Raw genomic sequence first — 27,862 nt, 5'->3', positions numbered from 1 at the left:
AAAGAAATTTACACATTAGTTGATAGGTGTCACTACAGTATATATTTCAGTAATTAAATTTTAATATTCAATATTGTATTAGTTAAAATTTTCATATTTTAAATTTATTTAGCTGTTCATTTGTTTTTGAAATACAGTTTTTTAATTTCTTTTGAAACGATATTAATTTCCATTATTGATGATGGAAACAGTAATGTTTATTTACAAGCAACGGAGAAATGTCAACAAACAAAAATTTTAAAATGTCAGCTGATGCGGTTTGAAGTATAATTTACAAATAAAGATTGAATGTCACTTGCGTCAATTATTTATGTAATAATAAAATGTATATCACTTAAATGAAGTAACAATTACGCAGTATATATGTTTCATTTTAAATTTTTGGCTAGTTAAACGAAATCATGTTAATTTTAAATTTTCATTTTAAATTTTAATGATTTTGTCATTTAGAATAGGTTGTAATATTGTGCGTTGAAAAAATTTTTGTTGTTTGTTATATATTTTTAGTTCTTCAGTGTAAGGCTCTATGTTATTATTTTATTACGTACCCGCAACATTCTACGTGCAGTTAATACACTGACCAATTATCCTACAGCTTTGTGTGTCGGCTTGCTAAAAAAGAATATGAACACGGCTGTATCATATCATTTTTAGCTAACTTAGTAGAAAAAAATTTCTCTGACTATCAAATGACTTTAATTTCTGGAGTGCAATTTGCCCTTATTATATTTGTATCTACATAACTACTCTTTGCTTATAGTTAGATTCGTTTCATTTCCGCTACTTTATTTATTTATATTTTCTACTAGACAAACTGTAAAAGAGTATTTACAAATAAATCCTACATTTAATTTTTTTCTCTGTAATTTGTTTATATGTATTTACAATTATTCATGACACTTGAAAATAACTTAAAATACACTTGAGCTAAAATCAGAGATGCACAACCTCTCCTGGGTAGGCTAAAAGTAACTCACAAAGCCTTTGGACGCAGTCCTTGAATGTCTTCAGTATAAATAAATTATTAATTAAAAGAAAATAATAATTTTTTTTAAGCCTTGTTCTGTCATATTCAGTTATCAACTGAGTTAGTCCATCCATCCCAAGAATTGTAATCAAATTCTATAAATCAAAACCATCACCTTATCTGATGCCTTAATAGTGACAAATTCTGTTTTCTTAATAGTTGTAAAAATTAACTTCTGGAATAATGAAAATTTTTAATTCTTTCCCTTTAGTATACTTTATTGTGAATTCATTGTTATAATTTGCTTTGAAATTGCATATAATTAGATATATCTAATGTAATTATATATTTAACAACATACTTTAAACTCTATTTTTAATAAATAAAAATATTTACGTAAATTATATATTTTAATTTATTTTTTTCGATGTTAGGATTTAGGACTAGTGTTTAAAGTGTCTAGTCCTTAAAACCAGGTTAAAACTGTCAAAAACCTGTGCTAATGGTCGTGATGCATTGTGAAGAGTTGTGTTATATATCTAATTATTTAAAATACAGATTTATGCCTAATCAGTATGTGCTAATATATAAATATTGATATCTAATTAACAATATTTAGACTTAAAAGTGAAATTATAATTTTGAGGAGAAAAAATTACTTTATGTTCTTTACTCTTTTATTTTGAGAGCTCCTACATAGTAAGAAATTTTGAAATAGAATAATTGAAATCTGTATATGTTATAGATCTCAGATTGTTCAAATGAAAAAGTAAAATCTTTATGTTTAAATATATATACAGTTCCTTCAACAAAACAATATTAAATTTAAATAATAATATTAGATTAATTTTATAAACAAATGATTATTATACTGAATTAATTTTATAAATATTACAAATTTTTTGTGCTGCTATTTTATTAATATTTATTTACTTTTATCAAAAAAAAATATTATAGAGGTGTGTAAATGGACCGGTGATAAGGTATACAGATTTATAGTATCTATTAGTGGTTGTTAATTTCAACCCTTGTTTTGTCCATTTTTATAAGGATCAGTTTTAAACAATATTAAATTCAAGTTAGTATTGTAAAATAAACAGGTACATTGTTTTAATGTTCTTATAATTATCAAAGTATTTATAATCATTTTGAGAGTTATTGTTCTAAATAGTATAGATTTTTTTCCATAATTTTTACCATGTACTAATGAATAAATGGAGATGTTTTCCTCATCTTTAGCCAAACATTTTTATGAATTTATTTATTTTGATATTTTAGTCAATTAACCATGTCATCCAAACTGAAAGAAATTAAAGCAAGAGGTTTAGCTGAGAAAAAGAGACAGGCTGGAGCTGTTGTTAAGGATAATGTTGAAACTTGTTTCTTTCGACAATTGAAAGAATCATCATTGCACCCAAGAATCATCAAACAAGCTCGCCAAAGTGGAGTTTTAAATCTTTCTAATCGGGGAATAGCAGAAAGTAACTAATGATTCCTTTATTTGGATAATAATTTACTGGATATCTAAATAATTAAATGTAAATAAACATTTTATTGTTATATCCTAATTTATTGCATTATAAACATTTGATGATATCAAAATGCTGTATTTTAGTTTTTTGTACTAGTAAGTTATTTATATTTCTTTGCTATTTTTTATAATAACTGTGGGTGCCACTCTTTAGTTCTGGGGACTGAAATCAGTCTTGAGAAAAAATTGTGAGACTAAATTTCATCAATTAGGTAATATCTCTTTTCATTTTGTTCTTTGAATTAAAATGTCCTTTTTAACAATAAAAATATTAATTCTATACAAAGATTACAATTTAAAGAAAACATTGTTACTTTTTATTATTATTGCGAAGTGATCTAGTAACGATGTCACACCGCAATGAAAGAATGGGATTGATTGAACTTCAGCTCCTGCTTGCTTAAACAAAATTTGTACAATTGTTGTATCTAAATTTATTTCAGTTTTCATTTTTCCTGAAGTTGTGAAATGCTGACCAAAGTTAAGATTCTTTTTTGTTTTAATTTATAGAGATAGGACAAGAAATAAATGCTGCAGCAAAAAAGAAAAAAAGTAGACCTATAAAATATATCCAGTGATTGGTGCAAAAAAATCTATGTTAACTATTATTTTTATCTTGTTTGCTAGGAAAAACTAAATTAACAAAATTAAGAAAAAAAATCAAGTCATCGATTTAATATTTGTGTCATTATTATAGAAAGTTGCATTTTGATGTCAGTCAGCTATAAATTTCTGAAAATTCTGGTAAATAAAGCTCGTGTTAGTTATTCACAAAATAAGTTCTGTCTTAAAGTTTTTTAGAGTGGAACCCATGTAATAACTAATTCCCTTAATGTCTTGTTTTTAAGTCAAATAAAAAATTTTTTTATTTAAAATTGAAAAGTTTAAGTTACCACTATTTGAAATAAATGAGTGAAAAAGTTAAGAATAACTAACTGATACTTTAATTAAGTTTTTTTCTTTGCTGAACATACACAAAATCCTACTTTTTGAAGTCAGAAATAGAGGATTAACTTACGTAACAGCAACTTGATTACCAGAAAAAAATTTTATTCTTGATTTTAGTTTTTTAGAAGGAAAATTTCATATTTAACAAGAATAAGTCCAAAGGTCTGTTTAGAAGAAGTTTGGGTCCGTTAACGGATCCTTCACAGAATATCTTTTCATAAAAACGAACCCTTCACAAAATAATATATCTTTAAATTGGACCCTTCACAAATTTGTTTATCTTCATTATTGTTTTGTTAATCGAGTAAACCCTTCCCGGGGGGAAGAAAGACGGTTCGAGACAAACTAAGTTCCCTAAGTTTAAATTCCAAATGTAGTATTCTAAGAAAGTATTTTTACTTTTGCAAACATCCTGTGTGCATTCTTATTAATATTAAATCATAATTTTTTTGTGAATAAATAATTGATCTATTTATATTTATTCATAAAATTAATTATAATAGAATATTATGTAAATAAAAATTAATTTATGGCAATTTTTTAAATAAAATATTATAAATTTAAGAATTGTTTAAGTTTACTTAATGCGTAACACATTAAAAGTGATACATTACTAAGGTGTGTTATTTAAAATACGTAAATTGAAATTATTAAAAATGTGAGTGATTTTGTTTATATTATTTATCCGAAATGAATATTCTGTGTTGAGCAGCAGTATAGGCTAAATACCAAATATTTGTATGTTGCATCCCTAATTTAGTAGCAGAAATTGTTGAGCAGAATCTTGTATCCATTTACAATTTAAAAACTTCTTGAAAAGGTTTTTAGCAATTTTTGAAATAACAGGACCTTATTTGCACAAATTCACAAAAGCAGGATCCTGGTTGAAAGAATGTGACTTAATGTTTATTTTATATTCACAAATTATGAATAGTTTTTTCACAATTTTTCAAAAACAGGACCTTTCACAAAATGTCTGGACAGACCCCTGAACTCACCTGTTCCCTCAACATTCACGAAATCCTCTGCTTTAAAGTCAGAAATAGGGGGTTAGCTTATAGGACAGAGCAATTTCTGTACCAGGAAACATAGTGATAAGTTATTTATATTGAACTAACCAATAAACTAAATTGATCTAGTATCTTATTTTTTTTTTTCTTTCAGTGCCTGATATAGTCTGGAATGTAACCAATCTTACTGCTGAGGAAAACAAAGCTTTGTCAGTATCTTTAGAATCTGCAAATGATGATGATAAGTGGTGGGAATATGTGGATTTGACTAAGCTTGTTTTGGCATGCAATACTCTTAAGTTCATATCCCCAGAAATTTCAAACTACCGGCGTCTTAATACCCTTGATGTGAGTATATTTATTGATTTCATAATAATATCAATATTTTGTTGCTTATGTGTCTAGTACCCCAAGCTTAACACCAATTGCAGTGAAAGAGACTTTGAAGTGTTTGGCATAGTAACGTAAAATGTTCGTTTCTAATTGGTAATGAAATCCACAATGGTAAAAATAAGCGTTAAAAAAAGTGAATATTCGTGGTGAAAAAAAAACGGATCTTATGAAACTAAAAATTAACGTTGAAAACTTGGTTAAAATAACGTAAAAAATGCGTTAAAAAACGGATCCTCTAAAACTGAAAATTAACGTTAAAAACTTGGTTAAAATAATGTAAAAAATGTGTTAAAAAGGAAACCAACTTCGTTAAAATAACTTCAAATATTGGTTTCAAAATTCATTATAGTCAAAATAAGGGTAAAAATTGATCATTTTTAGGACAAAAAGCAACCAAATTGTAAGGTTTATTTAAAGGATTTGAAACTACCATTGAAACCAATAAAAAACGTAAGATAGAAACGTTAAAATGCTCGTAGCCTTATGGCATATTAATGTTATTTTCGCATAAATTTTACTTTTCTCTGCTGCATGGGTTAATATGTTTCAGAAAATTACTTATTATTATTTACTTGTCTTTTTAAGATTGTTCTCATTTTTCTATTTCTTTATCTTTTTTCTATTTTGGTAAGTTAGTAGATTTTTACCTTGTGAATCTTGTTCCAATTAGGGAGCTTAATAATCTGTGGTCAACTTATAAAATTCATAGCTGCCAACTCTACTGGATTTTCCAGTAGACTACTGGATTTTTCCAGTTTCTCCTGGTCTACTGGTTTTATAAAAATTCTCCTGGTTTTTGTACATTTTAGAAAACTCCCTAAAATTGAGTCAGTTTCATAAAAATCCCTATTGAGATAGAATTTTTATATAGAGATTATTGCTTGAATATTTAAATAAGTATTACTAATATATGATGAAGAAATCCTCATTTATAAAAATCAGTTAGAAACTTTTTTTGTTCTAAAATGTTCGGTTTATTTTTATTCAGAACTCCCTTTATTACATGTATTAAAACATCTTAATTATTTCGTATGAATTATATGCTTATTCAAAATTACGAGTAAACATAATTCACAACATTTCAAGCATATTTAACGCCAATTATGACTGGAATAATTGCAGTTTTTCTATTTTGATGTCTATAAAAATCCCTAAAATTCCCTGTGTTTAAAATATTTAGCACATTTTGCTACAGTTATCATGAAATTTATATTATTTTGTAAAATCTACTGGATTTTTGTCTATCTATGTTGACAGCTATGAAAATTATATTTGTACATTTCATTTGTATTTTGATTCGCCAAAGTATTAGCAGACACATTTTAGAAACATTGTGTAAATATTCAGTAAAAGAAAATATTTTTGTTATTCTGTTTCGAAGAACAGAAATAGAAATAAAAACTTTCAGAAATTTTTTTTTTTTTGTTCAAAAATACCTGCTTAAATTTCCAAGATTTTATTACACTACTAGGGTAGTTATAACCTCCAATTTTCTATGGACTATGCTACTCACAATATATAAAAAAATTTATGTTCTCAGTAAAACTGTAAATCTATTAAATGTTCCAGCAAAATATTATTTAGTGGTGCATTTGTGATTAAATTGACTTTTAACTTATTTATTCAGGTTTCTCAAAAAATAAGTTTTACTTTCATCAATATCCAAGTTCAAGTTTATTGAAGAAAAGAACTTAGTAATGTGCAGAACTTCTCCAATTATCAAAGCCAAACACCATTACCTCGGAGCAATTTTTCTTTCTAAAAGATGTATTTTTCCTAAAGTGCATGAATCATTTACAAAAAATACATGTGTGTACAGTGATTTCGCTTACATGCTTAAGTATCAAACTGGTCAAAAATCGTACATGGGACTAAAAAAAGTTATGGCACGTCCTCTGAGACGCATAGTTTTCCAATGGAAAAAAATTTGAAAAGAAAAAATTTACCTAACCAGCAGATTTATGTTATCCAAAGTAAACCAAACATTAAAAGGAAAAAAATAATTTTTACTTTTCTGCATTAATAGCATAAGAAGAAAATAAAAATAATTCTGAGTCTCAATTTATATAAATGCTTTTTCTTAATGCAAGTGTTTGATCAGTTTTAATTAAAAACTTTGATTTCAAATACAACTCTTTCCTTGTTGACTAACTTTTTTCCTCCTTTATAATTTTGAAAATGCAGTCGGACTTCTATTTAACGAACTTCCATTTTACGAATTTCTCTATTTTGCGAATTTTTTCGTGGAACCAAGAACATTTTGGAAATTTCTTCGTTAAATAACTTCTAAATAGCGAAGTGAATTTTCTATTTAACGGATTTTTTTTTTAGATCTACTTTCCCCATTTCCCAAAATATTTGAGAAAATTATTAACTAGTTAACGCATTTTATGAGGGAAATAACCTTGAACTGATTTTCGCATCCCCTTAACTTTTAGAGAAAGCAGTAAAATTCCTTTCCCTTTTTGTTTGCATTTCATACAGGAAATGCAATCCCACTAGATTAGGGGGGAAAGGGTCAAATTCTTTGAATAGGAAATGAGCAGAGAAGATAAAAGGAATGGGTCATCAAAGTGTGTGGTCCCTGGTCCCTTATTGACATGTCCTATTATCTCCACCCCCACTGTTCGCTTCCTTTCTAGAAAAACTTTCAACTTTCTCGTTGTTCACTCGGTAGAGCTCCTGTTTTAAGATTGCTGATCAGAGTGCTGCTTGTTGCTTTTCTTACGGCTGCAAAATGTCGAAGCGAAAGTGCCTGACTATTAAAGAAAAAAATTACAAGATAAAGGTGCATCAATTGCAATTTTAATTATTTCTAGTATCCATGAATTTAAAACCTATTCTACGTTGTGTAAGTATTTCCAAAGATGATTTTCTATTTAACGAATTTTCCATATAACGAACTTTTTTTCGGGATTTAGCGACTTCATTAAATAGAGGTCCGACTGTATAAGACTTTTTAAATGATTAGATTTTTAGAATAATATAGATTTTAAATAAGAAACTGCTTTTAGTTAAAAAGAACCTGGAAAGTCTGTTGTTCTCAGGACCCATAGTTTCCAAAGTCTCAATGGACTGACTAATATAATTAATGCATGTACTTCTCATAAAATGGCTAAGAACTATTACTTTCTGCCTAAAAAATTCAAAATTGGTCCAAGGTAGAATTTTCTCTATAATCATTTATCTTAATTCATTCAACTTTATTAAATATTCCAGTGTATCAAAACCTTTTTTACTCCTATAAAAAGTTGTATTGATACCAACCAAATATGTCCTAATATTTGATATTTGGTACACTTTTCTAATCCGTTTTATTTATACCTTTTTATAAGAAAAGTTTAGTTGTGTCTTGCATTACACATTTGTAGAACAATTTACACACAAATTTAAAAAATAAATTTTTTATTTGTTCTTTTTCTCTTTTTCAGATTTTTACTTGTAAAGGTAAACTATAATCAGAAAATATTTGATTTATTTGAAATTTTTTTGAGTTTTAAAATAATTTTTACTTTTTTTTTAAAAAAAATAAAATCTTTTTAGTTGCATGATAACTGTCTGTCAGATCTACCTAATAGTGTGGGAGAACTTGTATGCCTTACTAAGTTAAACATAAGGTTAGTTGATTTGATTACTATTTATTGTCATTATTCTTGATTTACTTTGATTACTGCAGATATTATCTATGAATTATTCGTATAACTTTGAAAAGCATTGTTTTTAACCATCAAATATAGCAATCAATGTATTCTCAGATTTTCTAGTCTAGTAAAGATTATGAAATTTGTTTACAATATAGTAACTATTATAATTTAATATTTTGATTTCTTTACTTTCTTAATGTATGCATATTTTCTCTTAAATTCAGTAGCATTATATTAATTATGTTAAAAATATTTGTTGTAAACAAGTCTCAAAAATTACTGTCCTACAGTGGACTGATCGTCAAGACACAGTTCCCAGTAGAATACCGAAGTCAGGCATCACTGGCTGTGGTCAGTGCGTGGGTGGATTACCACTTTGATCAGACTGCAAAGAGACCAAGGGCGTGCGGTATCGGGCCTCGTTAAACTGTTCTACCATAAAGTGCTCGACTTCGCGCATAAGCCCTCAGGCTACCAAAATAGGAGAGCCATCCGCTTTGTGGCGGATCAGAATTGTGATGGCATGTCTTCTGATCATCCTCAGGGATGTTTCCCAAACCGTCGCCAATAGCCCATTGTGCAGCTCTAGTGCAGTGTAAATCAACAGCAACAATAAAAAATTACTGCAGTAAAACAAACATTCTAGTAATTTTCTATTAAACATGATAGTAAAATTATTTCTTATTGTCTTGAATTCTGAACATTTTGAATAGTTATATGCTAAAACTATTTTATTTAGTTTGTAAACCAATCTTATGGAGTTCCTGAAATATTTCACACATCATTTTATTGTATTTTTCATGACTTTATTATTTAAGTTTAAGAAAAGAAAAGTTGGACATATCTGGATTAAATTAAAATAATTTTTCTTTATAATTACTAAAATATCAAATTAAAAATTCATTAATGAATTAAGCTTTAAATTTAACTATTCAGCTTCTAAGGATCTCATTTATACCCAAAAGGGATTATAATTCCTTAATGTTTATCTACCATGAATTATAAAAACACAATTTCACTTTTTGATAAGTAGCAGTAGCTAGTTATCAAATTTAAGATATATAAGTCTTTAAAAAAAAAAATTTAATATTCCCAAGTACCAAATTTTAAAAATATTTACTTTAAAATTTTGTAGAAAATATGGTAACTGAATTCATTGAAACATATTTCAATGAATAAAAAAGAACAAAACATATTCAAAAATACCACTTAGTTGCTTAATAAATATCAAAGTTATATTCATATAATGCTAAGCTATTAAACTCATAACTCAGTGGCGTGACAGCACAAAGAGGGTGAAAAGTGTGTTTTATTAGATAATTTAATCATAAATCTTTGTTCAAAAAAATTATATTAAGTATGAATGGTATATAAATTTATATCTTGTTATCGAGTTTTTGCACATAAAATGTCAAGGTTTTTTTACGTTGGGTCACAACTACCCCTGTTTTTATTTGTTTAAATATATGACCATTTAAAAGTGTATTACCCCCAATAATATTTTAATATTGCATTTGAATAAGTAAACATTTAATACTATAGCAATTTATGTCTTTTTTTCTTACAAATTTTGAAATATTTTAATTTAATGTAACATTCAAAAATGTTTTAATGTTGCATTTGAATTAGCTTCTTTCTTTTCTTAAAAATTCTTTTAACGCCTCTTTGGATACTTTAAAACCTTTCTAAAACATTTATAATATATTTGGTTATTTTTGGACTTTATTTTGTCAATTGCAATCTTTATAAAAGAAACTAATGTGTTACTTATTTTATTATAGTCGAAACAACTTCAATAATTTGCCAGAATGTATATTTCTTTTGAAATCTTTACTTATTTTGCAAGCTCAGCATAATAATTTGTGCACTTTAAATGATGATATTGGAAATTTATCCTTCCTTGAAGAATTGGTAAGATTATCATATATTTTTTTATCTAATGCTTTAAAGAAAACTTTCTTAATAATATTAATTGTTTTTTTCTTTGAATTTTTAGGCTCTATTTTAGAGTAGAAAAAAGTAGAGTAGTTTAGAGTAGTTTTTCATTACAGAAAAAAAATGAGAGAGAATTTCTCACCCTTTCTCAAATACAGGGTGAGATCTCAAAAAGTTAAGTGAGATTTCTAAAAATTAAAAAAACGCGAATAGACTTGGAAAAAAAAATTTTCTTTAATTATAATACATTTTTAACATCTTCTAATTTTTAAAGCATTGAATATTTTTGTTGCATCATCATATCGAAAAGGTTCTATATTTACTTTTTCATCAGCTTTTCTCATTAGGTTGCTCAAATATTTATCAGTCATTTGTATACGATATTTTGTCTTACTAATTTGGTTTTGAGTGCTGAATGACCTTGCAACAGATGCTGAACAATTCGGAATCACTTAGTAAATTTGTAGCATTGAAAAAAATTTAAACGTGTTACATGAAGAAATCTTTCCTTCTGTGAATACGTGGTTGCAGAAAAGTGTGTGCTGTCATTCGGGGGGAGGGGGCATTGTGTTCTGCTGTTCGCACCGGTTCTGAACAATACTGGTAAATGGGGAAGCTAGATAACAGGGATCCATGTTGAAAATAATGAAAGATCAAGGAAGAAAAGTGAAACGGATTTTATTCAAAATTGCAGAAGACTAATTTTTTTCCAAAATTCGCTCATTTTGAAATTGATTAATAGAGTGTGCGATCTTCTCGCGTTAATAATTTTTTAATGCTAGAAAAGAAAAAAATAAGCGAGATTCTCGCGCTGTAGTGAAAACACTGTAGTTATTTGTTAGCATAAAATCTCACATTTCAATTATATGCTTGAATTTCAATGTTGCAAAATAATTTTAATGGCAAAAAAGACATTACATTTTATTTTATAATCTAAACCTAAATATGTTATTGTATAATATCTTTTAAACAATTTTAAGTATATTCAAAGTTAGTTCTAAGTTAGTTAAAACATAATACTCATGTAAATGGTAAAGCTTTGATCAAGATTTATTCTTTTGATAAGCAAATTCAACTATTCTCAAACGGAACTTTAAAAAGTCATAAAAAATATTGTTTAGCAGTTGAGCAGCAGGGCTTAAACTGGCCTTTTGATTTAGATGTATTTCCAACAAAAAAATTTAAAGATTAAATGAAATATTAACTGATGGTAGGTACTAAATGAAAAATTAACTGATGGTAGGTACATGGTCATTCCTTCAATATATTCATCTATTTTAAATTATTTGCTTTAATTGAAATTTTATTGCTTCTTTTTCTTCAGAAGATAGATATTTGTTTGAACATGAGAATCAAAATTTGTTTTTGTTTTGATCATTAATTGTATACCTTCTGCATTTTGTAGTTTTTTCAATGCTAAAATATTGTTTCTTGACATTATTTCATTAAATGTAGATTACATTTTTATTGATTTTAGGATTTATCAAATAATAAATTGAAGAAACTTCCTCACTGTATTGGGTTTTGTTCAAGGATCACCCACTTTAATATTTCGAATAATGAATTGGTTGTTTTGCCTGTTGAGATTGGAGATATGAGTGGTATTTAATTTAATTTTTTCATATTAGCTAATTTAATATTCCGAGCAATAAGATGTTTTCAGAATTCTTTTTATTTTATTAGTGATGAGCTAAATATACATATGTTCATTATTTCTTCAAGAATTAAATTTATAAAGAATATTTGTCTGATTCCATTTAATTACAGTTTAGCACATTTTATGTAAGCATTGTAAATCCTTCTCCAGTCTATCTATTGAGTTTTGTTAATTATGATAAGAGAGAACTTGGTATAAACTTTAACTTAACAAAACTCTTCAAGACAAAAAATTTTGCTACAGAATTATCTGTAGGTACTGAATTTGCAAATGTTTTTGTACTATGCATGGTAAACATTTTTAGATCCATAGCAATTGAAATTAAAAGTGAAATTTTTGATTTGTTTCATTGCCTGATCCAGCCTATATTCCTGAATCAATATTAATTTTTCAAATAGTATTAAAATTATGAAGCTGTTATTTAATAAGTGACATTTTTTCTAGAGTTTTTCACACGTGAAATATTAATTTAAGTTTTTTAAAAAAGGTCAGAACCTCTTCCTAAAAACTTGTACCTTCATTAAAAGAAAAGCTTGCTTAATTAATCTAGATTTAATAAAGTGACAGTGAAATGCCTCACATTTAATTATGTCTGTTCAATTATCAATCATGTAAATAAGGTGTATGGAATAAATATGCAATTTTTCATTGTGCTCTTTTAATTGTACTAAACGTAATATTTATTCTAAATATTTAAAATTTTTAAAGTGCAACTACATTTGATTATATTATATGTACTTGCACAAAAAGTATGTATACAAAATATTTAACAAAATTAACTCTAGATGTGTTAACCCTATATAGACTCCTGAATTTTGCTAATTTTGCAAAGTCTAGGTAATAATGTAACATTTTAACATCTTTAAAGATTACGAATGTTAAATTGTATCCCTGATTTATATTTTAATATATAAGTAACATTCATTTACTTAACATATAAAAGTAAACATTCATAATGATCATAAATTTATTTTAAAATTCAATTTTTGACTTATTGGCATAATTTCTTATAGTGGTCTTTCACAGGTTGATAATAATTTTAAAATATTTGACAGAGTTGAGTTATTTATAATTCTAGTTTTTTTAAGTTCACTATAGTATGAATAGTAGTGAATATTGTTATCTTATTGAGATAGCTCCTAAATCAGGATTAAATTTTATTCCTTTAAATTTCAAGTAATTTCATAATAATTCGTGTTCAATCAATCTAATAAGTGTTTTGCTTTTCCAAAATTTAAATTTTGTTTTTGTAATTCAAAAATAAGTTGTCAACTTCATTAATTATTTTGTTTCACTGTTGAACAGAAAATGCACCTTTTTGTACTTTGACATTCTGCTTTACTTATATTTAGCTCTAAGGCATTTTGATGTATCAAAAAATAAATTGAAGTCCATACCAAGCTCAGTAGGGATGCTTAGCCATTTGGAACAGTTTTACATTCAACATAATAATATTGCAGATATCGCTCCCCTGTCTTGCTGTTCGTCAATAAAGGTAAATACTTGCAACATTTATTATTTTAAAATTTATTATTAAAAAATGTACAAGTAATATTAAATGTTTTTACTTGAAAATAATTTGTTAAATGTAATGCTTGCAATAAAAATAATTTGTATGAACTTTAATATACAAAAATTAAAAGCTTTTTTCTCTTTGGCATGTCAACAGTTAAGTATACAATTTTTATTATTATTATCAACAATATTTTAAGCTAATAAACATGTTTATGTGCCTTGGCTAGTTTTGCCTCTTAATCGTAAGCAAGATATATGATTGTCTATGTGACTATTAATAAGCTTTATTACATTTAGTTTTAAATTTTTTCTGGCTCTTGTGTGCAATATTGCTTGTGTATAATAAAATCTGTTTGTTAAACTTTCACCCCGTATGATTGTTTTTTATAAAACATAATGTGTGTCGCAATTTCCATAAAAAAAATAGTAATAATTATAAGCTTTATTGCTTTTTGAATAAAAAAATCTTGTAGCAAAAGCATGGTTTGGAATTTGACTGACAGCTCTGAAATTTTCCAGGATAGTTTATATAAGTCTACAAGTTTTATTTCTGAAATTGAATAGGAATCCTGTAAATATAAAGCCACATCTTTTAAATGTGTATAATAAAAATAATTTAAATTTAATTTTAAATAATAAATTTTAGCCTTGCTGTCTTAAACTTCCCAAAACAAGGTATTGCAATGAAGTTTCACAATAAACAGTTAAGAAAATGGCTGAACCTATAACGGGAAATTAATCTGTAATTTTAATTAGGGAAACATATTTAAAACATAAATGGCTGGTTTTTTTTAATTATTCAAAACTACTATTTGCCTGAAGTGCAATTTTAATCAATATTATTTGTATTTAAAAATATTTCTTCAATATCATTATGTGTCTTAAAAATAATTAGCATAATCTCAAAAATATAATAAATTGTGGAATTTCAGTTAGTTATGGGCAAATATTTAAAATCAAATATCAGGTTAACTATACTAAAGATATACATTTATTTATGTGCACTGAATGCACAATGATTACATTTGGAGATTACAATGAAACAATTCAGATTTTTTAAAGTTTAAGGTGGTATTGAGCAATGAATCCCATGCATCTTATTCGTGATACATGTACAAATAAATAAGCTTTTTTTTTATCTGTGATCCTAATTTAGAATGTAGGAATTCTTAGATGAATAATGCAAACCTGATTTTTATGAGAAAAAAATAATCTGGCTTTCAAGTGCCGCAACAAAATATCATAATTAAATTCTTTTTTAAAGTACAAAAAGCAACATAAATTTTACTTCAAGATTAATAATATATAATAAATTATGTATAATATTTGTAAATCGTAAATTAAATGAATTTTAATTGTTTTCTTGTTTAATAAAATTAAATTATAGTAGTTAATTATAAAAAAAATAAAGGTTTTAATAGTTTAAATATGAATACTTTAATTTTGAGTGAAAAATTTTTACCATTAGCTATTAAATAAATTATTGAATTGCATTTGTTTTAAATGTATTTCAAATGCTGAATATGTAATTTGTATCTCTATAATTTGTAATTTTAATGCTACCTATAGTTAAAGATGTGTTTTAAATATGCATATATCTGTTCAAAAGGAGAGGTGTTCCAGAATTTTTTTTTTTAAACATTCTAATATTTGAATATTATTTAGTATATAAAGTATATTTTACTTTAAACAATAAGATAATACATGTGATCTGTGTGTTTCAATGGTATAAATCATTTAACATCCATTGCATTAAAAAAGTGTAGGTTATTTTAAATGTACAATAATAATTTAATATCATTAATGATTTTAATGTTTGTATCTTTTGGTTTTTGTATATTTTTTATTTGTTACACATAAGTTCACAGATATTGTATTGTATTATGAAATGTGTTTAACATTTTAATAGGAAGTGCATGCTGGCTTCAATAACATTATTGAACTATCCCTGGAATTCCTAGAATCTATTCCTAGTATAAAAATCCTTGATTTTAGAGACAATAAGCTTTCTCAGTTACCAGATGTGATATGTACTTTACAAAATATTGAGAGACTTGATATTTCAAATAACGGTTTGTCTAGGTTTGTTGCTTTTTTACCTTCATAACCTTTTCATAATTTCATTGAAATGCATTTTCTGCTGCCATTTTTGTTTTTTATTTTCTAATATATGTTTATTTTGATGAACTCAAATGTTGTGCTGTTCAATTACTTATAATGAATACTTAAGTAAGTTTGCGAAAAAACTGTTAAACTTTTTATTGCTGATACTGAACTCAGTTGGGGTAATATTTGGTTGTTTTCCACGCAGAAAATAGTTTTCTTTCATGTTATTCCATGGAAAAACTGTTGCAGGGAAAGTCTGATTTTGACATTCGTCATCCTACATCATTCATATAGTCACTTTGATGAATGTCTTTAATATTTTCAGAAAATTGCTTTGTGCTTATATTGGTATTCGATTACAATTAAGGTAAACACTTGGAATCTGTCTTAAGTATTGGCAATTTTATGTGAACCACAAATACCTGCCAGATAATGAGATATTCTTATGGTTTTATTAATAATAATCACGTCTTTTAATTAGATAAAATACCCATTAACCACTTTACCAAATATTCCCTATGCTGGTGCTTTATTTAGATTATTTAAAGGTCCAATATACTCTAAATAATTATAAATAAGAAATATGTTGGTCATTCCCTGATCAAAAAAATTTATTCACTTCAAAATACGTAAAAAGGAAATAACAATTGACATGCTTCAAACACTTCAAAAATAGGTGCCCTCTTTCGAGACTTGCAAGGACACGAAATATGAAAATGTAAAGTTGTAAACAAAAATGGAAGAATAAAGATGAGAAATAAAACTAAAAAAACCATAGTAGCAGAGAGAGGAAAAAATGATGAAAAACAAAATCAAAGGGTAATCAGGGTAATCCCAAATCAGGGTAAAATGCATTTCCACATGCTTTGGTGAGGTGGCAAAGAACTAATTTTGTTAACAAAGGAATCAGCATTTGTATTATATATTAAGAGAATCAGCATTCACATTATAAGCTGATTTATTCATATTGTTTACGCGGAAATGCATTTTATTCTGTTTTGCCCCTCTTGGCCACTGTGATTTTACTTATTCTGTTTTTCCTTTTTTTCTCTCTCTCTGCTACTGTGGTTTTTCTAGTTTTGTTTCTCATCTTTATTTTTCCATTTTTCATTGGCAACTTCACATTTTTATGTTTTGAATCATTTTTGTTTCTTCTCATTAACATCTGGCAAGTCTTGAAAATGAGCACCTATTTTTGAAGAGCTTGAAACATGTTGACTGATCTTTTCCTTTTTGTATTTTTGATGCAAATGAAGTTTTTAATCAGATAAAATCTAACCGCTTCAGTTTCTTGGGATTATTTATTTAATATTAGTCATTCATTAAAGCATTATGTGAAAGTCAAGAGTAACTGGAGATTGTTGTTATTCACTTATTTTCGTTTTTTCTTTTAGTAAGCTTTTTTGTGTAAAAGTCCTATAATCAGCCTACAAAGAACATTTTTTTCCCATTTATAACTTTAAGTATGTAGGAATAAATAGAAATGGACATGCATATTATTTTTTTCTTTTGAAAGGATTTTTCTTTTTTTCTTTTCTGCTCTACAGTCTAAAATAGCTGAATGCATATTTATGTTTCATAGAAATTTTAATAAAATAAATGAAAAAAAGTTTTGTTTCACATTTTTAGAAAATCTACAGCTACTAAAATATATGATATATTACAATTTTAAAATATTTTGCAATTCCACTTTTTTTTATTGCTTTAAAAAAATTTCAGCTTGCCATACACTCTTGGCACATTACCACATTTAAAGTTCCTTGCAATTGAAGGAAACCCTATGAGAACCATAAGAAGAGATATTATTCAAGTAAGTTATTTAAATTGATCATTACATATAAATAAATTAATTGATCATTACTAAATTCATTACTAAATTGATCATTACTCAAAATATCAAACAAAGCTATGAAAATTCTAACTAATTTATATTTATGCCTTTTCTTTTGGAAAAATACTCACTTTTTTCAATTAATTTCATGATACATCTATATAATTCTTAGGAAATACAAAAAAAATCCATATATTTTCAAAACAAAGACTTTATGAATCAAACATATTTTTGTGAAAATTTTTATTTTTGTTGCATGTGTATTTTAAGCCATTTTTATTTCTTTTGAACTTATCGAAATGCTTTGAATGAAAATCAAGAAAAGTATTATATATTACGAAATAAAAAATCTGTAAAAGCTCTAAATTTTTCTATTTTTTTTCACAATAAAATTTTTTGTGTTTCTCCTTACTTAAAATAGTTTACATAATGTCTCTAGATACTGCATGAGAAAATAATATATAAATATGAGCTAAACTCAGTGGCACGACAGCAGATAGAGGGCCAAGGGTTACTGTGCACATCTCAGTTGTCTTGACCTTTGGGCTCTGGAGTGCAAGAGCAGATATTTCGGTTAGGTGGTCAGCCCAACGCAGAATGAAACATATTCCTTATAGTAAAATAACAATATTTTTAGCACAACAAATTGCAACACTAGGCTTCTGCTAAGCTTCATGATTTTTCGAGACCACTAACAAAAAGAGAGTGTGATAAAAATCATTTAAAACAGAAAAATTACGAAGAAAGCATTTAATGTTTTAACAACGTTTGTCTTGTCGGCCCTCATAGTTTCTTCTCTATTTTTAAAAGTTTTTATTGCACTCTCTTCTCGTTTGTGATTCCAAAAAATGGCAATGCTTAGCTAAAGCCTTGAATCGCAATTTCTTGTGCTAAAAATATCCTTCCAATTCCATTTTATGCTTTTTACTGTAAAGATTATGTTTCACTCATAAAAAGTGGTTGTTGCAATTTGAAATTTTAACTTTAACCGTAACCGCAAGAGCTACGCAATTATTTTGAACATCATTCTTCAGCACATAGATCATAATACCAATGTACAAAATTTTATTTAGTTCACTCAAATGGTATGCTCTCCGGAGGGTCATATGCCGACAAAGTTATTTAAAATCGCCATGTATTATGCATTGCCTATATTTCAAATAAATGCATCAAAAAAAAATTTTTTTTTTTTTCAATTTTAGAGAGGCACTGTGCAGCTTTTGAGATGGCTTCGTAGCCGGCTTGAAGATCCTGATGCTGTTAAAAGTATGTCCAATTTATCAACTGAATGTGATGGATCAAAAAATTCGTCTGCCTGTGATGTTGATAAATATGCTTTAAAGTCTACTAAAGCTTTACCTCTAAGGTATATATGAAAATTCAACAGATATTCTAATATACTGTTTCAAGTCACATTTTCTATACAAAAACTAGTGCATTAAGTTTTGTTTGCTATTCCACTCCCTTTAATGCCCATTATATGTTATTTTTAAGCCCATTAAAATCTGAAAATTACAGGCAATAGTTTTCCTTTCTTTTTTAATAGTTTTCCTTTTTTGTACTAAACTTTAATGCTAATAATTGTATATGTGTCTTTAATAAAAATAATTTGGCATTATTTTATGGTTAAATTATTTAAAACAAGTGTAATTTTTATCTGTCAATTTTATTGGCTATAAAATTAGCAATATTATGTTTTTTTTTCTTTACAATTTAATGATAAATATTTATAATCTAAAAAAGTAATGTACTTTTTAAAAAACCTTATTGATTAAAATACAAATGAATATCTCTTTTTATTTGAAACAGAAATTTTATTGATATTTATTTTATTTTAATTATTCTGATACGTTGTGTGAAAATGTTCCTTTAGCATATTCTTTGATAAAAGGGATGTATTTTTTTTTCACTTTAATCAAACTTACACATTTTTATTGTTATTATCTAAACAAATCTCATGATCAAAACAGTTTCTGTTCAAGTTATTCATTTTCTTAACACACATTACCTTTTAGGGTGCTTAAATTTTGTGTATATTTTCCATTCATAAAAAAAAATATTCTGATTTCTGAAAATAATTCTTCTTTGGTACTACTTTAAATACTCTACCTTTTAGAACATTGCCAAAGTTAACTTGATATAAGTCTGGAGTTAGTGTTGTTTAACATTTCCCATTATTAAGACATTCTAGTTTATGTTTCCTATTGTTTAACACTTCCTATTTTACTTTTATTCTAGTTTTACTGAAGTTAAATATTTAAATATACGAAAAAAATAATAAAAATAAAATCCTAGTTAAAGTTTTTCCACAATTTTTTTAGCTATGTTTTAGTTGAGTTTAGTGTGTTTGTTTTTAGTTTAGTTTTAGTTGATTATTTTATTTATATTAAAAGAGTTCTTTTTTAAAAAAATGTTTGTTATTTTGTGAAATGTTGTTACTAAAATCTTACTTATAAAAGGATAATTTTTTCGACATTCTTCAAATCATAGAAAATAGACAGTGGTGAAGAACAAAATTAATTTATTATCAAATATTATGTATAAATATGCAACCTTCTTGATATCATTAGCCATATCTACATATGGTTTAAATAGCTTAAAAATCTTCATACTATAAAAGTAGATCCTAATTAGCAATAAAGCTCTTTTTCAGTTTGAAAACTAGGGTCTTCAAATCAACAAGGAACTACCTTCTTTATCATGTTCACTTATCTATTAATGATGTCAAAGGGTAACTAAATTTAGTTTTCTTTAAGTTTGTATAAAAGTTCTAACCTGGAAAAGCACAAAACCTCCTAGCTCATTGGACGTCATTTAAAGAATTGATGAACTATTGTGCTTAATGAAAAGGGAATGTTCATCGTTTGTCTTGCATGAAGACTAATATTTTCTGACCAATAAGAAGCTTCAAACTCCTTTATGACCATTTCATAGTCTTCAAAAAATCGGGGGTTGTTTTTCCAAGAGAAGAGTTTAAAGCTCCTTCAATCTTATGCCAAATGTTGCATCTTATGGCAATTATGTCATAAAATGCATATACAAAACTATACATATTCTTCAGTATTAAATCTATTTTGTTCTTCATTTTTGTCTTTTTTTTCTTTGGTGCAGTTGGATTTGAAAAAAATATTATTTTAGTATTTTATTTATTCCTTCCTATCTTGTGGTTAGTTTTTGTCAGTAGTTTGATTAATTATTTTAAATTTATTTCATTTTCTAAATAATTTTTTTTGAAGCAATAAAAAGCTAAACACCATTCCTAAAGATGTTATTGAAACTGCAGCAGCATCTGATGTGACATCAATAGACTTAAGTAAAAACTGCATTTCTGAAATTCCTGAATAGTATGTATGAGTTTTTTCATTTTACTTCCCATTGTTTTTTGTCGATATTTTTTGTTTTCTATTTGAAATATAAGTTTTCTGTCACATTTTTAATTTTTAATATTTTAATTTCTATTATAATAAATTTTTAATTTCTACAAATATAATGAAACTTTATATACCTATAGAATAAAATGTCCATATCGTAGTATAATTTCTATATATTATAATATGTATTATAATTTTTATAGCTTTTCAGTCATATTACCTAAGGCAGTGGAAGTTAATTTGGGCTATAACAAATTAAATAGCATTCCTCCCTTCTTTGGATGTGGTGAACATTTACAATACTTAGATTTCAGGTATTCACTCATACTATTTTTTTCACAATTATTTAGAACAAAATTGATACAATTTCAAATAAATTGTTATTCTACCAAAATATTTAAAATAGTAATATGCTATAATTATTGTGAAAACACTCATCCCTGATTAAGCAATTAATTTAATATTTGGTAAAAATAAATATCTTGGTTAACTAAGCAAAGTGCTATCTCCATCCACTTCTCTTTAATTGATTTTTAATTAGTGGATGGGCATATTCAATGAGTCCCTATTCAGAGTAAAGTTTCATATTGTATTGTGACGATTCATAATATGATTCGAAAAGCTTCGTAAAAAATGGAATGGCAACTACTAAGGGAGTGGTACAAAACAACAACACCTGCTATGGTGTCGCGGTAATATTCTTGTTAGTGTTGGTGTAAAGTTCTTTAATAAAAAATATATATTAAACAGTGTAATTAATAACTAGATTATAACCACAATATATTTATATGCTGTTCTTTAATTACAAATCCTGATCTTCTTAAATGATTTGCAAAGTAATGGTATTGTTATTTTTTTATTAGGATAATAAAACACTGATATATATCATAATAATTTTAGTTTCCTAAAACTAAAGTTATGTCTCTAAATTGAAATCCAGTTATATCAAATATCATAACTTAAAACTTTTTCTTACCAAATTATTTAAAAAAAGCATCAAAAATGTCCTATTCATTTTTGCCCCATTAAATAATGTCTGTTATACACTCTGGGAAATATTTTTTTCATAATTCAATATTTTCTAGTTTTAATTAATTAATTTATTAACTCTCTTTAATTTGGGACTTACACCACATTATAAGACTTTAACTAGGGTTAAACATTAATACTTTGTTTTATAACTAGTAGTTGAAAATGTTAATGAATCAATTAAAAATATGAAATACTTACTTGCAAAATTGATTAAGATAAAAAGCGAAGAAATGAGGAATCATGAAGTGGCGTCCTCTAACAAAATATCAACTACTAAATAGTTCCATAGGTGCTGTTCAACTCCAAATAACTATGTGTTGCCAAGTAAGAATGATAAACAAAAAAACATACATGCATCATATTACAGAGACAGACAAGTTCCAAAGAATTTTTTTATTCTGTTTCAAGGCTGTATGAAAAAAATGTTAGTGGGGCTTAAAAGTCCTGTTGGTACATAAAGGGTTGACTGAGTTTTGTTTTACTTAATCTAATTATTTATTGTTATTTGCCAGTAGTAATTTAAATTTAATTGGCATATTTACACTGCTCATATGTTTTTGTTTTGTTTTTAAATATTACATAAAATTAAATAACATTATAAAAAAAGTTGTAGAAAAAATATGCTTTTTATTAAAACTAAATTTTCTTTTTTTTTTTTTCAGAAATAATCAGCTGAGCAGTTTGCCTGCTGAAATAGCTAACCTTTCGCATTTGCGAGAAATGAATGTATCATGTAACAGGTATACATTACAATGTTTGGTTATGTATTTTATATATATATATATATATTTTTTATTTTACACTGGAATAAAGTATTTGAAATGTATTTCAATATATTTTGAAACTGTATATGTTTATTTATTATTAAGTTAATCCTATTTCAAATTCTATGTTAAAAGCATGATGTATAGCTGTTACTCTTACTGGAATTTTGAGGAACCTTATAGTTTCTTATCTAGTTTTATTAAAAAATTTAATTTTTTTGAAACCTTTATAAAAAATTTCCTTGTTTTTGAATTGTATTCATTTTATTCAAACATACAGTGCCTGCAATATATAAATTCATTGATTAGTTAAACTAGCCACTTTTTATCGTATTTAGACCTATCAAAAAACAATTCTCATATTTAAATTTTTTTCATTATATTTAAATATTCAGTGTCTACAGTTTGTAAACTCATTGTTTAGCTAAACTAGCTGCTTATCTTTAAAGAATTTTCAACTACCGAATCAACAACTACTGATAGATTTGAAATTTCTTCCGCTACTGAACTTAGGAAAACCGAATATTTGAATCAAAACTTATTAATCAATTATTGAAACTAAAGTACTAAAAGTGAGATAAAGCTTTTGATTTAGAAAATTGCCACTTTTAAATTGAATTAAATTAAATTCTTTTAAATTGAATTAAATTAACTTCAAAGAATCCTATTTTATATTTATACTCAATGATGCTGTATAAAAAGGAGAAAGTGCTATCTCATTTCTTATGCAAAGCAGATATTCTCTTAATGGACTCTAAATACAGAGTTTTAATTCTAATATTTAACATAGTTAAAAGACAGTTATAATTTTCTTCGAGTAGTCATTTGGATTACATTTAAACAGTAAGCACTGTATTAATTCTTATCGAAGTAAAAGTCTTTAACTATGCTAAATGTTACAACTTTAGTTGAACTATTTTAGTGAACTAGTAAATATTTTTATTTCTTTTTAAAATTAAAATTATTTTAAATTATGTATAAATTTTTTTAAATTTTTGTTACTTTAAAGTAGCATATTACTAATACTAATAGAAATTGTGCATTGTACAGTTATAAAAACAGTATGTAAGGAACAGTGGTAGGCACTATAAGGAATAAAACTGTTTCTAAATTTTTTTTGTTCGATAGAAAACAATATCTGATGTATTTTTTTTTACATAATTAAGTGAATCATCACATTATTTACCACTGATTCTAAATTGTCTCCAAAATTTGTATATATGTATGCATATTTCTTGTGTATTGTATTTGAGCTGATACATTCTCATGGTTTGCATTTTCAAATTATAAGCCAAGTTATTCCCTGAATAACTGCATATTTCTTATTTTCATAATTAACCAAGATTGTGGAGCCTTTATCTCCATGACCCCTCTGGCTCAAAACAGGCTATTGTGGGAATGCTTTCCTTATTAGCCAGGAATTCCTCTGCTTTTATTTCACATACTTTCTAATAATTGTTATTCAAGAAAAATTCGTAAATTTTGACCACACATTTTCTTTTTATTACTCAGTCCTATTATCTCATCTACTGAGTTAAATGGTCATCAAATTCTAGTTACTCATATTTCGATGATACTGTTTCCTTTTGCTAAACTTTGTTGCTATACATGTGTAAAACACCCATTACCTTTGTTTTGTTTAGGAGTTAATTTATTGTAAATTCCTATCTTATTATTTATTTCATTATCATAGTGTTCATCCTTATGTTCGCTTATTTCTGAATGTTTATTAAATTTCTACCTGTTCTCCGTTTGTGCTATTCATTAAATGAGCCTGTGTCTCAGAGAGTCAGTGTTTGTGCTACCTACTCCAATGTTCAGTTATTATTATTATTATTATTATTATTATTTTGTACAGAGCTGGTGAGCTAGTATTCCTTTTGAGATAAAGTATTTCACAAAGTTTGCTAAGACTCATGTAAATGAACATTTTATTTAGGCTAATAATTTTATTTGCCTCATTTTTAAAACTTTCCTTTTTTTTAAGGTTAACAGCTTTACCAAGTTGTTTATATGGTTTGAAACACCTTGAAATAATATTGGCTTCTGATAATCAAATTGAATTTATTGATGTATCTGGATTATCAAGTTGTTCAGCTCTTGCTGTGTTGGATCTTCATAATAATAGTATTAAAACAGTACCTCCTGAACTTGGGAATTTAAAACAACTTAGGTGTGTTACCTTTAATTTATGTCTGAATCTGAAAACTAATTTTGCAATGGTAAAAAATATGCTTTCATAATGCTTCTCAAAATTTGCATGCTATATTAAATATTTCAATGTAATGTATTCGTGATTTTTGATATTGGGTTTTTGTCTTTTCCTATTACAACCAAATTATTATATTTCTCAATAGATATTATGTATCTGATATATGCTCTAGGGTCAGAGTATGTCAGTCTGGAAGAATTCAAATAATGAATATTTTATGAGTAATAATGAATATTTATAAATGTAATTAATGATTTACAAAAGTAATAATGAATATTTTATGAGGTTATAAATGCTATAGGCTTTAATTTCACGTCAATTTAAATAGTTCAGTTGGCTAATTGCTACACATATATTTAATTTTCAAGCATTTTTTGGTCGATAGTAATTAGTTTAAGCATTTTTTTTTCCCTTGACCCTTTTCTTCCAGTTTTTGTTGAATGTGGCTACCCTGATGACAAAGATTTAAAATGTATATCCTTTATTCATGTTTTCTTATTACTGTATATACGAGGCTCATCCAGAAAGTAAGTTTCCCGAATTTTTTTTTAAAAAAAGAACTCTCACTTTTAGGAACATATTTATTGGCAACAAGTGCAGCAATGTTTCAGCTATTTTTCAACATAGCCACCACCAGAATTGAGACACTTGTCGTATTGTGGGATCAACTTTTGTATCCCTCTGACATAGAACTCTGTCTCCTGTAAATGGAACCAGCGTGTGACAGGCGTTTTCAGCTCTTCGTCGTTGCCAAAACGCTCACTAGAGGACAGGAATTTCTTGAAGTGCAAGGAAACGTGAAAATCGCTGGGAGGCTGGATGATCAAACAACTCCCAGACAAATTCTGTCAAAACAGCTGCTGTGCATTGTGCCGTAGGTGGACAAGCATTGTCATGGAGGAGCACAACACCCACAGTAAGCATTCCACGACTCTTGTTTTGAATGGCACGTCACAATTTCCTCAGTGTTTCACAGTAACGGTTGACGTCTGTCACACGCTGGTTCCATTCACATGCGGCAGAGTTCTATGTCAGAGGGATACAAAAGTTAATCACACGATACGCCAAGTGTCTCAATTCTGGTGGTGGCGATGTTGAAAAATAGCTGAAACATTGCTGTACTTGTTGCCAGTAAATATGTTCCTAAAAGTGTGAGTTCTTTTTTTTTAAAAAAAATCGCGAAACTTACTTTCCGGATGCGCCTTGTATTCTGCCGCTCCTTTTTGCTTAATTAATGTAACAATGTCATACAAACAATTTTTTATCACTTTCAAAGAAACTGAATCGCAGTTGTGAATTAAATTTATTTTAATTATTAATTTTATCATCATTTGTGCACATCCCACTCAAGAAGTGACATACCTCGGGCATTAATTTACAGTGCCCAAAGCCAAGAATTTGAATAATCATTGTGGTATCGGTCTTTGCATGGAAAACCATCCCCTCTGCAGAGGATCAAAATTGCGATGGCATGTCTTTGGATCATCCTCAGGGATGTTTCCAAGACCAATAGCCCGCTGTGCAGCTCCAGTGCGACGTAAATGAAGTACCTACCTGGATTAATCATAGATTGCTACACATTATTCAACTTGTAATAATAGAAAAAAGAAGTTTTTTCTAAAATCTACTTTTGCACAAGCCAAAGCCAAGCAAAGGTAGCTTATGTCTTCATAATCCGCATTTGAAGAATTGTGAGTTCAGTAAGGATAGCCAGTTTTATTTGTTTTTCTTTTTTTTTAAAAGTTATGTGCTTTTCCACAATTTTAAATGAATTTCTTTTTGTGGTAAACTGGTAATTGCAATGAATGACTTATACTAATACTATTTCAAACCGATTTTACCATTGCTTCTTTAAAAAGTTATTCACATGAATTTTTCAGATCATTATTGCTGGATGGGAATCTATTTCGCAATCCTAGGCCAGCTATTCTCTCTAAAGGAACACTTGCTTTATTGGAATTTTTGCGAAGTCGTATTACACAAAATTAAACTTCTCAGAAATGCTTGTTATTGGTTCAACTCTGTATTATTCGTGTTTTAATTAAAATGTTGATTTTTTTTACAATTTGCAATGAAATAAAACAACTTTTATATAATTTTTGTTCTTTGTCCATTCTATAGGTTTGTTAATGAATTCAATTTATAAAAAAAAAATATGTTAAGTCCTACTTCATTAGTACTTTTTCCCATTTTTTTATGTTAATATTTAATTAAAATTATTTTTGTTTCGTTTTTAGCAATACTTTCAAATGATATTTTTATAATCCTTAGATGTCTAAACTAATTTATTTAAAAGCAATGCAGTTTTTAAAAATTAGTGATCAATGGTTTATTTTCGAAAATAAAATAAGGTGTATGTGTATTCATATTTTTAGCACTTGATAAGTCACTGAATTCTCTTGAGTCTTCACCAAAAAATTTATATTATGGAAAAACAGAATAAAATAGGACTTTGAAGTTGAAATTGATGATATTCTGGCAAATGAGAATAGTTAGTCAAACTATTCTGTTTGTTTTTTTTTTTTGTTCTTTTTTTTCCGTATAAATCATAAAAAAGAATCGTAAATTTTGTAAAGAAACAGAATATTTAAATACAAAACTGAAAATTCTGATGCCATTAGTTTTCTTCTTTTTTTCATAATTTAATTTTTTTCCAAAATACAAGAAATTATAACAATATCATCTTGGTTAAGAGTGTTACTTATTGCTTGTGCTAAATTCGTCATTTGTTCCTTCATATCTTTTTGTATTCAAATATTGCTGAGAATTTGTATTAATTTTTAACTTAAATATTGACGCCTTTTATTTCTGACAGAAGTGAAGATTCCTGACTGGCCATGTAGGACTTAAATTTTGAGAACGATATAATTTTATATGTAAGGTTTATTTACGAGCATTGAGTTATAATTTCAGGTGGGTTTGAATATACAATTTGGATAAATTTGA

The 27,862-nt window shown here is 26.8% G+C and overlaps 1 protein-coding gene across 8 annotated transcripts; it reads left to right on the top strand.

Annotated features, from left to right (window-relative positions):
* Window positions 1-2: 2 nt before the first annotated feature.
* LOC107444464 (leucine-rich repeat-containing protein 40) lies at window positions 3-27,012 on the top strand. 8 transcript variants are annotated; one of them, XM_071182366.1, is made up of 15 exons: window positions 3-49; window positions 2,246-2,448; window positions 4,611-4,804; window positions 8,393-8,466; window positions 10,275-10,404; window positions 11,906-12,029; window positions 13,438-13,580; window positions 15,510-15,682; window positions 17,426-17,516; window positions 18,740-18,903; window positions 20,774-20,881; window positions 21,112-21,222; window positions 22,603-22,680; window positions 24,692-24,877; window positions 26,797-27,012. In XM_071182366.1, the coding sequence occupies exons 2-15, from the start codon at window positions 2,256-2,258 to the stop codon at window positions 26,903-26,905; spliced, it is 1,878 nt and encodes a 625-aa protein (XP_071038467.1). In that variant the 5' UTR covers window positions 3-49; window positions 2,246-2,255; the 3' UTR covers window positions 26,906-27,012. The 8 variants fall into 8 exon arrangements, with proteins under 8 accessions (XP_071038467.1, XP_015914098.1, XP_015914099.1 ...); XM_016058612.3 differs by lacking the exon at window positions 3-49 and adding an exon at window positions 181-312; XM_016058613.4 differs by lacking the exon at window positions 3-49 and adding an exon at window positions 181-325.
* Window positions 27,013-27,862: the final 850 nt, after the last annotated feature.

The sequence above is a fragment of the Parasteatoda tepidariorum genome, chromosome 6, assembly GCF_043381705.1.
Source record: "Parasteatoda tepidariorum isolate YZ-2023 chromosome 6, CAS_Ptep_4.0, whole genome shotgun sequence".
Lineage (NCBI taxonomy): Eukaryota > Metazoa > Arthropoda > Arachnida > Araneae > Theridiidae > Parasteatoda > Parasteatoda tepidariorum.
This window is presented reverse-complemented; position numbering and strand designations above follow the sequence as displayed.

Coding starts and splice junctions, on each gene's coding strand:
- LOC107444464 (XM_016058610.3), top strand. CDS start 219: ATGTCAACAAACAAAAATTTTAAAAT. Junction 15,683..17,425: donor TCAAATAACGGTTTGTCTAG/GTTTGTTGCTTT, acceptor AAAAAATTTCAG/CTTGCCATACACTCTTGGCA. Junction 18,904..20,773: donor ACTAAAGCTTTACCTCTAAG/GTATATATGAAA, acceptor TTTTTTTTGAAG/CAATAAAAAGCTAAACACCA.